Below are 15,043 nucleotides of genomic sequence, written 5' to 3'. Positions count from 1 at the left end.
TAGTATGCGTTCGTTTTTATACACACCGAAAGAATCTGGCAACATTATTCAAGACAAAATTCACAAGCGGCCTGAGTACATCAATTCTGCTGGAAAATACCACTAAAATAGGTGAATCCTGTTTTTTTCAAGTGACTCCATTAATGTCGAAAGTGAGCTCATATAGTTTGTTAGAAAATCATCAGTAGAATTACCCGCACTATGCAGCAGAATGTTTAAACAGATATGTTTAGTTCTTGGTACTTTTGACGTCGCCTGGCTAATGCTAACTGAGAAGCATACATCTTTACGTATCATAGCAACTTTGACGATTGTCCAATACGCTTGCAGGAAAAGGATGATTGAGAAACAACGGACCAACCGTTGCTTCGAGTTCATTTTAGTCCCGCCCACAATGTAGCGTAGCCTGTTATTCCTAAAGAAATAAAAGATTCCTCTAAGGCGATAGCGGTCAACACGTGTATTTTAAAGTTCTTATTGTTTTATTTCGTCAGTGTTGTGTTTCAGCGAGAAAAATATGTTGTCGATGAAGTACTGTTTACATATTCGTTGTCGCCAAGCATGTTAAATATCAAGTTGCTACCATTAGCAAGCTATTATTTTTGTAGTCCCTTGTCAACTACAACAAAAGTGTGACTATTTTGTTTTATAATATTATGAATTTATTCTATTTAACTTAATTTACTATCTTCAATCTTTTTACTATCGTACTATCTTTTAGCAATTATACTTTTGTATTTTTTTGCCAAACCCCATCCCTCATCAGACAGATTATTTTTTTCTTTTCTTAAAAAGCAATGGAACATGTCCATTTAGCACCTGAGGATGAAGATGACCTATACACAGGGTACAATGACTACAACCCAACATTTGATTCAGAGGTAAATAGATATGTGTGTACACACACACACACTCACACACACATAGTGTATACTGTAACAATCGCTGTGTATTTTAGGAGCTGGACAATGATATTGGCTTCCAGCAGGCTGTCAGGACCAGTCATGGCAGAAGACCACCAGTAAATGTTTTTCCTTCCTTAATAAAGACACAGTACATAAGGAATCTGGCTGATTCTTGTTTTTCGTGGGATGATAATTGAGGTTTTGATGATTTCTGTAGATGACTGCCAGGTTTCCGGGCACAGCAGTTGGAGGACGGCCTTTGGCAACATCGTTTGGGGTGAGTTAGAATTAATGATACCGATGCTGAATAAGCTCTAACCTGTTGCTTAAATTAGTTTACACAGTCATTTTGAAAAGCAGGGAGGACAGACTTACATTTTTTTTCTTTTTCCAATGCTGGCAGTCAAGGGTTCCCTTGATGTCTTCAATGGGCAGACCCATGACAGGGGCTCAGGTGAAAAAAAAATCCCCAAATAATCACATTTATCATGGTTACACTTGTACATATCAGTAAATGTAATGCATGGTATTGAATAGACTATGAATTGACTGCGGTTTTCCAATACAGGATGGTGCAGCCCGTCCAATGACTGCAGTGCGAGCCGCAGGCTACTCTTCCATGGCTAGAGGTTAGATTGTCAAATGAGAGGTCAATGCCAGTGATGTCAGTAAACAAAATACTTTTGACCTCACCATTTATTAAATCATGTATTCAATTGTTTTGAGTTAATATGTACACATATGTGTGTATATGTGTGTATACTTGTACCCATACCCATTTTATAGTGAATAGAGTGGTTATCCTGCATCTGATGATATTTCTATAAAATAATACATTTACATATAAATAGCTGAAGGGAAATTGAGTTATCATCCTGTTATCATCAATTTTTATTAATTGTGTTTTTACAGGCTCTGCATTTGACCCACTAGGACAGTCCAAAGGCCCTGCTCCTCCGCTTGAGTCCAAAAATGAAGACTCGTGAGTTTCAAAAAAACAGCAAGAAGAGAACAATACTGCCCAAGGCTTTGTCTAATTACATTTAATGTTGTAGTCCTGAGGAGAAGATTAAGATCTTGGAGAAGAAAGTGAACGATTTAATAGAAGAGAGTTGCCTGGCCCAGAGCCGTGGGGACCTGCAGTTGGTGAGTTGTAGAAAAACTGTTATACTGCACTCCCACAGGGGACAGAAACTGGCTTGACATTTCATGCGTCCTCATTTGCTGTGTTTCTGGGGGTATGTCCACAGTCCCTTGAAAAAGCTAAAGAAGCAGGAAGGAAGGAAAGAGCCCTAGTCCGACAGAGAGAGCACACAGGGACTGCAGATCACATCAATTTGGACTTGACCTACTCTGTAAGTTCTCCCTGATACATTTTACATTACAAAATGCTGGGATTTTATGACATATTATGTTTTACTTCATTTTCAGGTACTGTTCAACTTGGCTAATCAGTATGAAAGCAATGACATGTACCCAGAGGCCCTAAACACGTACCAGCTCATTGTGAAGAATAAAATGTTCAATAATGCAGGTACAGTAATTGTGATAATGAAAATGTAAAATATACTTTATAATGAAAGTGCTTGGTCTGATGAAACAGTTACATAAACAGAAAATATAAACATTCACTTTTATTCTCAAGACATTGCCACACATTAGTCACGCAGAAACAATCCAGTTCATCAAGGCCATGCATATTTTTGTGTAACTTAATTATATGTTCCTTGTTTATAGGACGCTTAAAGGTGAACATGGCTAACATTTATTTCAAGCAGAAGAATTATCCGAAGGCTGTCAAATTTTACCGTATGGCTTTGGATCAGATTTCAAATGCACACAAGGAGATGAGGTAAGTTATTATTTTTTGAATTTTTATCTTTAAAAAGATTCGTATTTGGAAATATAACATTTTGTGCTGCCCAGATATTTCCCTAAACCCTATGTTTTCCATTGCAGAATAAAGATAATGCAGAATATTGGCATGGTGTTCATACGAATGGGCCAGTACTCAGATGCCATCACTTCCTTTGAGCACATCATGAGTGAAAGCCCAAACATTAAAACTGGCTATAACCTCATCCTCTGCTATTATGCAATAGGGGACCGTGATAAGATGAAAAAATCCTTTCAGAAGCTCATCAGTGTTCCGCTGGGCATTGATGAGGAAGATAAATATATACCACCTAATGTAAGCATGCTGCCTCTATTGTTTAATTTTTGGGGCCTTAAGTGTTTTAAAATAATGTCATTTATCTAATGTCTTTTTCAGGACGAACCTCATACCAATATGGTGTATGAAGCCATAAAAAATGACAAACTACATCAAATGGAGAGAGAAAGGTACTTAAATACACACTCGCCCTATGCTTACTGTTGTGGATAGAGCTTAACAGATTATCAATTATTGCATAATAAAAAGGTTATCATTTGAGGTCTAACTGCATAACTGCTACCAATTGAAAAAGACAAGTGGATTGTTGCTACCCATAAAACAGATATTGCACTCACGTGCAGCAAGGAGACCAATGGCAATAGCTGAAATATAGCATTTTTAGTTTAATCTTTGATTTTCTACTACAGCTTGTCTATATATATTTTTGTCTGAACTAATTGCGGTATAATTACATATATATATTTTCTGATATGACATCAGAATCTATATTTGAGAATTGTAGTCAAATGAGAATTTTTAAACGTTATGTGTTTTGATCTTTGCTACAGGAAAGCATTAGCAGAAAAGTTCATTATGACGGCAGCAAAGCTCATTGCTCCAGCAATCGAATCTACATTTGCAGCTGGTTTTGACTGGTAGGTGTCCAGTAGGGGGGGCAATATAGTCACTTCCTCAATCCCTCTTTAAATATGAAGGTCTCTTGCAACATGTCCTTTTCTTCAGGTGTGTGGACATGGTGAAGGGCTCTCTGTATGTAGAGCTGGCCAATGATCTGGAGATCAACAAGGCCATCACATACCTGAGACAGAAAGATTTCAACCAGGTGAGAGGCTCACGAGTCACAGCCAGACTTTGTCGTGCTATTCCTCGTACAAAATGAAGTCCAGATGTCTGGCATGTCCTTTTTCATTGACTTTTTACTTTAATTATTGATGCTTTGTCCCCTTCTGTTATAACATCCGCTGTGTTCACTGGCCCTGTTTTTCTTTTTTCCACTTTGTCCATCTGCATGGCTCTTGAGGCTGAGGTATGTGTGTCTCATTCATTTGTAGGCATGGACGTCCTGCTAGTTTACTTAATAGACGCTTGACTGCTCTGTTTTGTGCAGAAACACTGCTTCTTGACCTAACTATCTGTTTTACATATTTGTATACATATCTCTTTGAAATCATAATCAAAAAAGACTTTTATCACCGAAACACTGAGGCTATAACCAGTGCTGCCTTCTTTCAGGCTGTTGAGACTCTGAAGACCTTTGAGAAGAAGGAAAGCCGAGTGAAAAGTGCTGCCGCAACAAATCTCTCCTTCCTCTATTTCCTGGTGAGAGTGCCTTGCTGCAGTGACATCTGGTTTGCTGATACTTGTCCTGACACTGAAGTCACATTTTCCTCAGGAGAAAGACTATGAACAGGCTGATCGCTACGCTGACCTGGCCATGAGCGCAGACCGCTACAACCCTTCTGCCCTCGTCAATAAGGGAAACACTGTGTTTGTGAAGCAGGACTATGAGAAAGCTGCAGAGTTCTTCAAGGAGTCTCTCCGCAACGACTCGTCCTGCACGGAGGCGCTGTACAATTTAGGTTCTTTTATCTTTTTTAATTATTATTGATCCAGTTCATCATCCATCATGTGGTACATTTGTGTACTCTAATCTCTGATTGTCCTTCATAGGGTTGACTTATAAAAAGATGGGTCGGCTGGAGGGGGCCCTGGACTGCTTCCTGAAGCTCCATTCCATCCTCAGAAACAGCGATCAAGTCATGTATCAGCTGGCCAGTCTGTATCCTTCTTTGTTTCATGTGTTATTTGCAAAGGGCATTCGATATAAGCAGGACTAGATAAGACAAAATATGCTTACCATCCACCAGAAACCCATCAACAATGCTCCTCTGGCTGTTGATCAGTATGTTTCATTGCAGGGGCTACAACATTTAAGCAAACATGTTTAAATTATATGTACCTATATATAAAAAATCAGGCCACAGCAGCTAGTGGGGTGGCTTCACGACACAAAATTTGTGAGTTCAAATCCCCATGATGCCGCATGTTTCCTCCGGGTCTCCAGGTTCCTCCCACCGTCCAAATGCATTGATGCTAATTGAATTGTTGACTCTAAAATATACCATAGGTATAGGCGAGTGAATGACTGGGAGGTGCGTGGTCACTATGGTTGGCTGGCATCCCAGTGTCCCAGGATAGTGAGTGAGTGATATAACTAATCAACGTCTTCCACGACACTCGTCTGGCCATTTGGCATTAACCTTGACCACAAATAGATATGAAATGCTGGAAGACCCCCATCAGGCCATTGAATGGCTGATGCAGCTGATCAGTGTAACTCCCACTGATCCACAAGTGTTGGCTAAACTGGGGGAACTCTACGACAATGAGGGGGATAAGTCCCAGGCCTTCCAGTACTACTATGAGGTACTTTATATCAGACCACTTGCATGGTCTGCTGCCTTTGTAAATCTAGATTAACGCTGAATTAAAATGCTTTAGAACCAAATGTTTGTTTTAATATGTTCAGTCATTCAGGTACTGTCCCTCTAACATTGATGTGATTGAGTGGCTGGGCGCATACTACATCGACACCCAGTTTTGTGAGAAGGCCATTCATTACTTTGAAAGGGCCGGTCTCATCCAGTGAGTCAAACCTCTTTAAGTAGAATCAGTGAGTTTTCGTTTGCGTTGGAATTATTCAGTTTAAATTATAGTGCATGCTCTCCTTTTTTGCAGGCCAACACAGGTTAAATGGCAACTTATGGTGGCAAGTTGCTACAGGAGAAGCGGTATTACTTTTATGTCACACACATGCTATTCCTACTCAGACATCTCCTTGAGAATGTGAATTTTATAGCAATCTCTTCTTGCAGGAAATTATCAGAAAGCACTGGAGACTTACAAAGATATTCATCGCAAGTTCCCAGAAAACATTGAATGTATGTATTTACAACCTGGAATTAACTTGCGTTGTTTGAGACTTTGCACCATTTTTTTTTGAGGGACAAAACATACCTACAATTTGTGTTTTATAAGGTTTTTTTTTTATTGTGACAGAAAACGAATTACATCATAACTGTTGACCTCCCTCAAAACCAGCACATTGTAGAACCACTTTTTCAGCTACAAGTCGCTTTATATAAGTCTCTATGATGCTGCCACCACGTTTCACTGTGGCGATGGTGTTTTTGGGGATGGGTTGTGTTTGCACCAGTTATAGCTTTTCCCTTGGTGGTCAGAATAATTTTTATAGACACTGTAAATCCAGTAGAAAGTCCTTTTAATAGAAATGTAGGTTAGTTCATGGTGTGTTAATACGATCTGATCTGGTGTGGAATGACTCTGATTTCCCCTAGGTTTGCGATTTCTGGTTAGACTGTGCCAAGACTTGGAGTTAAAGGAGGTACAGGATTACGCCACCAAGCTGAAAAAAGTGGAGAAGATGAAAGAGATCAGGGAGCAGGTACTGTATGTCATCATCTGATCATTGCTGGTTGCTGAAAGTCTCTTCAAAATATGTTGCATGTCATCATGTTGAGGTCACTTTTCAACAAACAATCTGGTCATATAATTTGGTTAGATCTTGCAGTAAGAATAAAACAGGTTCTCAGTAGAGACGGAAAAGTCTAGCAGAGCGGGGAAGTTCATCAGATTTCAGATATCCTTGGATTGGGAATGACACCCCAAGATTGTATTTTTCTCTTTGTTGACTAGGTCGTCACTTCAGATCTTGTTTTGTTTTGTTCACCATGGTAATGTTATGTTCAGATGTGGAAACAAGTCACATTCCCCTGTATCTCTGATTACAGACCTCCATGAATCATGTTTTTGGAAAGAAGACATTCAACGTGGCTGTGATTTCTGTATTTTAGCTGCTGAATCATATTCTCCTACTTTTAATGTTCTCCTCACTAGAGGGTGAAGTCGGGGAGAGAGGGCAGTGCTCAGAGCCGTAGAGAGGGAAGTGCTGGCAGTGGTAAGTGTGCTTTTTTCCCCTCCGGACTGTTTCACAACCTCCTATTAAAAGTGCCAGTGGGCAGCCATTCAGTCTTGATGTTATTTCTTTCCCATAATCAGTCCCATCTTTCTCTAGATACCTTCTCTGACACAGTGGTATGATCTCCGTGATTCTGTTTACTTATGCAAGATTAAACCTCTCCCAAACACACCAAGCTCTGTCCTGTCTCAGATGCTGCATTCTTCTGCAGTCTTTTATCTGTGTCACTAGCAGTCACTAGTGTCACCGTGAATCTTAGTCCTCTCGGTCCTGGTGTATCCTTCATTGTCCTAATAGGACTCGTCCATAGAACACATTTAAAGGTCTAAAGGAAAATGGACAGTGTTGTTGTGCTTCTTTTGCACATTTCAGCCTTCTGTACTGTGGCATAGCATGTATTCTTCTTATATTCTGATAGGAAGGCAGGACCAAAGAGCAGGAAACTTTTTGGCCTAGCGGGTAAAGAAACGGACCCACGTTTGAATCCCGAGTCGCCATGGTGCCATTGAGGTGCCACTGAGCAAAGCACCGTCCTCACACACTGCTCCCCGGACGTAGTGAAATGTAGAGGACACATTTCGTTGTGTCACCATGTGCTGTTCTGTAGTGTTTCACAATGACAATCACTTCACTTTAATCGTTTAAGTGTTCATAATATTTTTCTAACGTTTATCTTTCTCCTCTTGTGCAACTTCAGAGAACGCTGGTGCCCAAAATGTCTCTAAGAAAGTCAGTGGTATGACACCTGGTCACTGTTTCATGTAGACTAGTGTAGTCTCAGCAGGATAGAAGTCAGCACTCTATACATTTTTACCAGAAAAATGCAACCATTTAGACTAAAAGAAGTGAATACACTGATCAGCCATAACATTAGGACAAGTCATTACAGTGGCAATGGGTGGAATATATTTGGAAGCAAGTGAACATTTTTTCAATGACACTGAGCGCAGATAGGCCTGTGTTGTCCCATCCAATAGAAATTGCTTATGGCAAGGATAACCGTTTGTTGTGTTTTGTTATATCTCAGTGATGTGGATGTTATTTTGACACATACCACCAACCTAAACTTTTTTTGGTGACCAAAGTCTAGTGTCACTTCAAAAATGTTTCAGAATGTGTTGAGGACCACAACAATGAGTTTGAGATGTTGACTAAATTCCCCATATCCATAAATCCAGGTGAGTACATGTGGGATATGCTGAAAAAAAAGTGGATTTCATGTGGGCATCACCCCAAAACTTGTAGGACTTGGTACTGTAGGTGGGTGTTGTAGAGTCTATGAGTTGACGGGTCAGGGCTGTTGTGGATTCAATTTGAGATGGTTGTTCATAGTGTTATGGCTGAGCAGTGTATATGTAGTAATTTAGTATTTGTGGAGCTGATTTTAATTTTACTTCCCTTTTGGACTATAGAGGTGGACATCAGGCCAGGTGAGCAAAATCTAGCGAGTTGGAAACTCATATTTGATAAAACCGTTCCTGTTAACGACAACTTCCGTTGTCCTTCTCATTCCTTTTGTTGGATCTGCAGTCTCTCAGTCCAAATGCAGCCCTGTGCTGAAGCAGGGCAGAGGTATGTAACTGAGGGCACATCTCCATTTTGGGTTTACAGCATTTTTAACACAGCTTCGCCTCCAGTGGTGAATACTACACCCGAAATGCATTCCAGTCTGCAGCATGATCTTCTCAACAGACCCAGAGTCACATTCCTGTCGAAATTCTGACAAGCTGCTGTTAGTTGCGCTTGCCCAGAATTATCCTTTTCTCAAGCTAATATTTATACTGACATGCCTGCAAATACAAGACGGTAGTGTGAATGCAACAGGAATCACATTACTGATTTTGTTTATTTTGAGCCTCATGGAAGGGTCAGGGTAGTCTGGGAACATTTAAAGGTCCCAGAGTTCACCTCTTGTCCGAGATTGTGGTTTTGAGACTACCTATCTCCATGGTTACCTGGCTGCCAAATGCAGGCCTGTGACGCTCACATCTGCCCCTCGGCACTTAAGCTCTGCTGTGAGCCAGGTCTGTGACAAACGGCGCATGAAGGAGGAGCACACGTCAACTTGGTAACGTTGTATTAAATCACACTGTTCCATATTAAAAGGGGAAAGTGTATTTCTCAATGTCTCTTCTGAGGCCCACATGTTGAGCAGAAGCTTTGTTGTAAATGAAAACCTGCAGCAACATGATGTTTATATGTTGTGTAGATCTTGTTTGTTTCTTTCTTCTCAGACAGTGGCAACAGTGGTAACAGTGGACGGAGTGATCATCTAAGCACAAAGCTGAGGTCCCTGCCAGGCTCCAATGAACCATATGAGACCAGTCCCCAACGGGACATTGGTGAGCACCAACAACTGTTCTTTTTTTGGTGGGGTTTGTCATTTCTTTTCTGCAAGACAGTGCTGACTCCACCTCCACCCCCTTCACTCCACCTCGTCTGTTCATTCCATTTGCACATCTTTAAGAGCAGCTGGCGGAGGTGTTGCTGTAAAAAGCAGGGAGGGGTCCACATTACACCAGTGGGTTTTCTGTTACACTGTGTGTCTGTACGGCCTCTTTTTCCATTTAATTTATCTCACAATGCTTGCAAAGATTGTCTTTAAAATGTCTTTAAGATCTACCTACGACTGTTACTACCACGGTCACAGATCCACGTACGACTGTTGCTACCACGGTCACAGATCCATGTACGACTGTTACTACCAAGGTCATGATCCACGTACGACTGTTGCTACCACGGTCACCAATCCACGTACGACTGTTACTACCAAGGTCACCGATCCACGTACGACTGTGGCTACCACAATCTCCAATCCACGTACGACTGTTGCTACCAAGGTCACCGATCCATGTACGACTGTTACTACCAAGGTCACAGATCCACGTACGACTGTTACTACGACAGTCACAGATCCACGTACAACTGTTGCTACCACGGTCACAGATCCCCATACGACTGTTGCTACGTACGACTGTTGCTACCAAAGTCACCGATCCATGTACAACTGTTGCTACCATGGTCACCGATCCACGTACGACTGTTGCTACCACAGTCACAGATCCACGTATGACTGTTATTACCACGGTCACAGATCCCCGTACGACTGTTGCTACGCACGACTGTTGCTACCATGGTCACCGATCCATGTACGACTGTTGCTACCACGGTCACAGAACCATGTACGACTGTTGCTACCACGGTGAAAGCTCCATATAAGACTGTTGCTACCACAATCACAGATCCACGTACGACTGTTGCTACTAAGGTCATCGATCCACATAGAACTGTTACTACCACGGTCACAGATCCATGTATCTATTTACAACCATTGTATCCCTGAGTATAGCACTAATCTTTATATTGTTCCAGGTGTCTGTCCCTGTAACTGCTGAGTGCAAGTCGCTCTTGATAAGGGAGTTAATTGTCATAATTTTAAATGTTTCCACATACGACTGTTACTACCATGGTCACAGATCCACATACCACTGTTGTGAAGTGTGAAAGTGAAGTGATTGTCACATGTGATACACAGCAGCACAGCACACGGTGCACACAGTGAAATTTGTCCTCTGCATTTAACCCATCACCCTGAGTGAGCAGTGGGCAGCCATGACAGGCGCCCAGGGAGCAGTGTGTGGGGACGGTGCTTTGCTCAGTGGCACCTTTGCAGATCAGGATTCGAACCGGCAACCTCCTGATTATGGGGCCGCTTCCTTAACTGCTAGGCCACCACTGCCCCACGGTTGCTACCACGGTGACAGATCAACGTACGTCTGTTACTACCATGGTCACAGATCCACGTATGACCATTGCTACCACGGTCACAAATCCACATACGACTGTTGCTACCAAGTCACCAATCCACGTACAACTGTTACAACCACGGTCACAGATCCACGTACCACTGTTACTACCACGGTCACAGATCCTCGTATGACTGTTACTACCACGGTCACAGATCCTCGTATGACTGTTACTACCACGGACACAGATCCATGTACGACTGTTACTACCATGGTGACAGATCAACCAGAAAGTAAAGTAAAGCAAAGTGATTGTCACATGTGATACACAGCAGCACAGCACACGGTGCACACAGTGAAGTTTGTCCTCTGCATTTAATCATCCTGAGTGAACAGTGGGCAGCCATGACAGGCGCCCGGGGAGCAGTGTGTGGGGACGATGCTTTGCTCAGTGGCACTTTGGTGGATTGGGATTCGAACCGGCAACCTTCTGATTACGGGGTTGCTTCCTTAACCGCGCGGCCACCACTGATCCACATACGGCTGTTACTACCACAGTCACAGATCCACGTACAACTGTTACTACCCCGGTCAGAAGATCCACGTACGACTGTTGCTACCACGGTGACAGATCCATGTATGACTGTTGCTACCACAGTCACCGATCCACGTACGACTGTTGCTACCATGGTCACCGATAAACCTACGACTGTTGCTACGAAGGTCACCGATCCACGTACGACTGTTGCTACCACGGTCACAGATCCATGTACCTATTTACAACCATTGTATCCCTGAGTATAGCACTAATCTTTATATTGTTGCAGGTGTCTGTCCCTTTAACTGCTGAGTGCAAGTCGCTCTTGATAAGGGAGTTAAATGTCATAATTGTAAATGTTTACTTGTTTTCTGCATTGTGTAAACACTCTGAACCAACAGCAGCATGTATTTATTTTATAACTGCTTATTCTATATGTTTTAGATGCTTCTTATGTGGATCCTCTTGGACCTCAGATGGAGAGACCAAAGACGGCGCTGAAGAAACGTGCTGATGAAGATGAGTTTGCTGATGAAGAGTTGGGGATGACTGTTGCCAGAATAGCCCAGTTGTGCTGCCTGTATGGGATATGCCTTAAATGCATTCCAAACACTGACTGCGACAGGCACGCACATCTACACCTACCAATACAGCAACGCACATCTCCACCGACAATAGACGTACCGCACACTACACCTACAAGACGACGGCCACGCAAGCGACAGCGACAAGACGACGCAACGCACAGCGACACGACAAGACGACGCAACGCACAGCGACAGCGACAAGACGACGCAACGCACAGCGACAGCGACAAGACGACGCAACGCACAGCGACACCGACAAGACGACGCAACGCACAGCGACACCGACAAGACGACGCATACGCACAGCGACAGCGACAAGACGGACGCAACGCACAGCGACAGCGACAAGACGACGCAACGCACAGCTACTACCGACAAGACGACGCAACGCACAGCGAACCGACAAGACGACGCAACGCACAGCGACACCGACAAGACGACGCCACGCACAGCGACACCGACAAGACGACGCAACGACAGCGACACGACACAGACGACGCAACGCAAGCGACACCGACAAGACGACGCAACGCACAGCGACACCGACAAGACGACGCAACGCACAGCGCCACGACAAGACGACGCACGCACAGCGACAGCGACAGGCGACGCAACGCGACGCAACGCACAGCGACACGACAAGACGACTCACGCACGCGTACACCGACAAGACGACGCACGCACAGCGACACCGACAAGACGACGCAACGCACAGCGACACGGACAAGACGACGCAACGCACAGCGACACCGACAAGACGACGCAACGCACAGCGACAGCGACAAGACGACGCAACGCGACGCAACGCACAGCGACACGACAAGACGACGCAACGCACAGCTACAGCGACAAGACGACGCACGCACAGGCGACAAGACGACGCAACGCACAGCGACAACCGACAAGACGACGCAACGCAAGCGACAGCTACAAGACGACGCAACGCACAGCGACACCGACAAGACGACGCAACGCGACGCAACGCACAGCGACAGCGACAAGACGACGCACGCACAGCGACACCGACAAGACGTACGCAACGCACAGCTACACCTACAATACTACTCAACTCACATCTACACCTACAATACTACTCAACTCACATCTACACCTACAATACTACTCAACTCACATCTACACCTACAATACTACTCAACTCACATCTACACCTACAATACTACTCAACTCACATCTGCTACTTCGTTGGTCAGTTTATATATTTTGAAATATTGTACTGTAAAAAAGATTAATCTAAAGAAGTGTTGTTGGTTTGTCCGCGTTTGTTCTGTGACTTTTAGAAATAAAATGAACACGTGGAGCTGTTTGGCTTCCCGCGTGGTTGTAGTATGTTGACAGCGGCCCCCGTCCGTACACGCTGGCGTGCGCGCGCCCTGATTAACGGAGACGTCCCACCGCGAGCTGTCGGTGGACGCGTTCCCGCCATGCTCAGCCTGCTCGGCGTCCTGTCGGTCGCGCTGCTGCTGTTCGGCGGAGACGGCGCGGCTGCGGCCGGAGCGCGGATCTCCAGGCGGTGCCTGGACCTGCCGGACGAGCTGCTGGAGCAGATGTTCGGGCGGCTGTCGGCGGGGGTCCTCACCGCGTTCCACCACACCCTGCAGCTGGCGCCGCCGGAGCGACTCAACCTGTCGTGCGCGTCCGCGGCGCGCGCGCTCGGTGACCGCGCGTCACGTGCACGCGCTCCGGTCAATCTGCGGAGCGTCTCTCCGTGGGGGTACAGGTAAGGAAGAAAGGATTAAATCCGATGGTTTATGTGTAATTGATGTTTCTTCCTTAAATCTCATACAGTCCTGACAAAACGGTGCACGCCAATATTGCACAGACCCACGTTGACGAGCAGTAGAAAAGTAGTTCTAAGCGCTACAAAAAGTTAAGCACAATACATCGTTAATAATCTGCATCGTGTCTAATTAATAACATTCGCTTAGTTCAATAAAAGTACATGCCTGGTCATAAGAGGCAACATTAGTAATATAAAAAGTTTATTTGGGTTGTAGTAGCCTAGTGGGTAACACACTCGCCTATGAACCAGAAGACCCAGGTCCATAGTGTCCCTGAGCAAGACACTTAACCCTAAGTTGCTCCAGGGGGGGGACTGTCCCTGTAACTACTGATTGTAAGTCGCTGTGGATAAGGGCGTCTGATAAATGCTGTAAATGTATTTCTGTAAATAGATCGTGCGCCATCTAGCGGTCAAACGCGATGTCGCAGCGACGCCAAACGAAAGTGCTTTTTTTTTTTTAGCAATTTACCAAATTAATAGCATCAGGAGTGATTGTCCATTGTTACTTTCATGAAACAGGATCTCCCATGACCCGGCGAGGTTCCCCCGCTTCATCCCGGAAGCCTACTGCTTGTGTAAGGGCTGCCTAACCGGACCCTCCGGCGAGGAGAGTGACCGGTACCGCAGCACCCCAGTCTACATGCCCTCTGTGATCCTGCGGCGGACGGGCTCCTGCGTGGGTGGGCGACACTCCTACGACGAGAGCTACGTCTCCGTCCCAGTGGGCTGCACATGTGTCCCGGTGCTGGAGAGAGACAGGGACACTCCGAGCAGGAAGCAGAGCTCCGGCCGAGGTCAGCGGGTCAAACTGAGCGCGCAGGGCAGGCCCGGCAAGAAAACCAGGAGGTCTCAGCCACAGTGTCACAGCCAAACATAGATGCTACTCACGTTTTAACCAACTAAATATACAGTACAGGTCAAACGTTTGGACACACCTTCTTTCCATGTGTTTATTTTCATGACCATTTACGTTGGTAGATTCTCACTGAAGGCATCAAAACTATGAATGAACACATGTGGAGTTATGTACTTAACAAAAAAAGGTGAAATCACTGGAAACATGTTTTATATTCTAGATTCTTTGCTCTGATTACTGCTTTGCACACTCTTGGCATTCTCCCGATGAGCTTCAAGTGGTCGTCACCTGAAATGGTTCTCCAACAGTCTTGAAGGAGTTCCCAGAGGTGTTTAGCACTTGTTGGCCCCTTTGCCTTCACTCTGCGGTCCAGTTCACCCCAAACCATCTCGATTGGGTTCAGGTCCGGTGACTGTGGAGGCCAGGTCTCCACT

At 44.5% G+C, this 15,043-nt stretch overlaps 2 protein-coding genes across 2 annotated transcripts; both read left to right on the top strand.

Moving 5' to 3' along the window:
* Positions 1-3: 3 nt before the first annotated feature.
* ift88 (intraflagellar transport 88 homolog) lies at positions 4-11,944 on the top strand. Its single transcript, XM_028990741.1, has 29 exons — positions 4-111; positions 796-881; positions 959-1,021; positions 1,123-1,182; positions 1,309-1,359; positions 1,474-1,534; positions 1,818-1,887; positions 1,961-2,051; positions 2,156-2,260; positions 2,337-2,439; positions 2,643-2,757; positions 2,865-3,096; positions 3,178-3,248; positions 3,630-3,716; positions 3,805-3,904; positions 4,103-4,108; positions 4,315-4,401; positions 4,475-4,661; positions 4,753-4,861; positions 5,358-5,508; positions 5,612-5,727; positions 5,821-5,873; positions 5,958-6,023; positions 6,441-6,547; positions 7,000-7,060; positions 7,779-7,817; positions 8,494-8,653; positions 9,316-9,423; positions 11,810-11,944. Exons 2-28 carry the CDS (start codon positions 798-800, stop codon positions 9,332-9,334), a joined length of 2,454 nt encoding a protein of 817 aa, XP_028846574.1. The 5' UTR covers positions 4-111; positions 796-797; the 3' UTR covers positions 9,335-9,423; positions 11,810-11,944.
* A 1,387-nt stretch (positions 11,945-13,331) lies between these two features.
* On the top strand, positions 13,332-14,769 carry il17d (interleukin 17d). The gene is made up of 2 exons (XM_028991822.1): positions 13,332-13,690; positions 14,273-14,769. The coding sequence occupies exons 1-2, from the start codon at positions 13,395-13,397 to the stop codon at positions 14,628-14,630; spliced, it is 654 nt and encodes a 217-aa protein (XP_028847655.1). The 5' UTR covers positions 13,332-13,394; the 3' UTR covers positions 14,631-14,769.
* The last annotated feature ends 274 nt before the right edge of the window (positions 14,770-15,043 follow it).

The sequence above is a fragment of the Denticeps clupeoides genome, chromosome 9, assembly GCF_900700375.1.
Source record: "Denticeps clupeoides chromosome 9, fDenClu1.1, whole genome shotgun sequence".
Classification (NCBI taxonomy): Eukaryota; Metazoa; Chordata; class Actinopteri; order Clupeiformes; family Denticipitidae; genus Denticeps; species Denticeps clupeoides.
This window is presented reverse-complemented; position numbering and strand designations above follow the sequence as displayed.

Coding starts and splice junctions, on each gene's coding strand:
- ift88 (XM_028990741.1), top strand. CDS start 798: ATGGAACATGTCCATTTAGCACCTGAGGATGAAGATGACCTATACACA. Junction 1,360..1,473: donor GACCCATGACAGGGGCTCAG/GTGAAAAAAAAA, acceptor TTTCCAATACAG/GATGGTGCAGCCCGTCCAAT. Junction 5,728..5,820: donor GAAAGGGCCGGTCTCATCCA/GTGAGTCAAACC, acceptor CCTTTTTTGCAG/GCCAACACAGGTTAAATGGC.
- il17d (XM_028991822.1), top strand. CDS start 13,395: ATGCTCAGCCTGCTCGGCGTCCTGTCGGTCGCGCTGCTGCTGTTCGGC. Junction 13,691..14,272: donor GTCTCTCCGTGGGGGTACAG/GTAAGGAAGAAA, acceptor TTCATGAAACAG/GATCTCCCATGACCCGGCGA.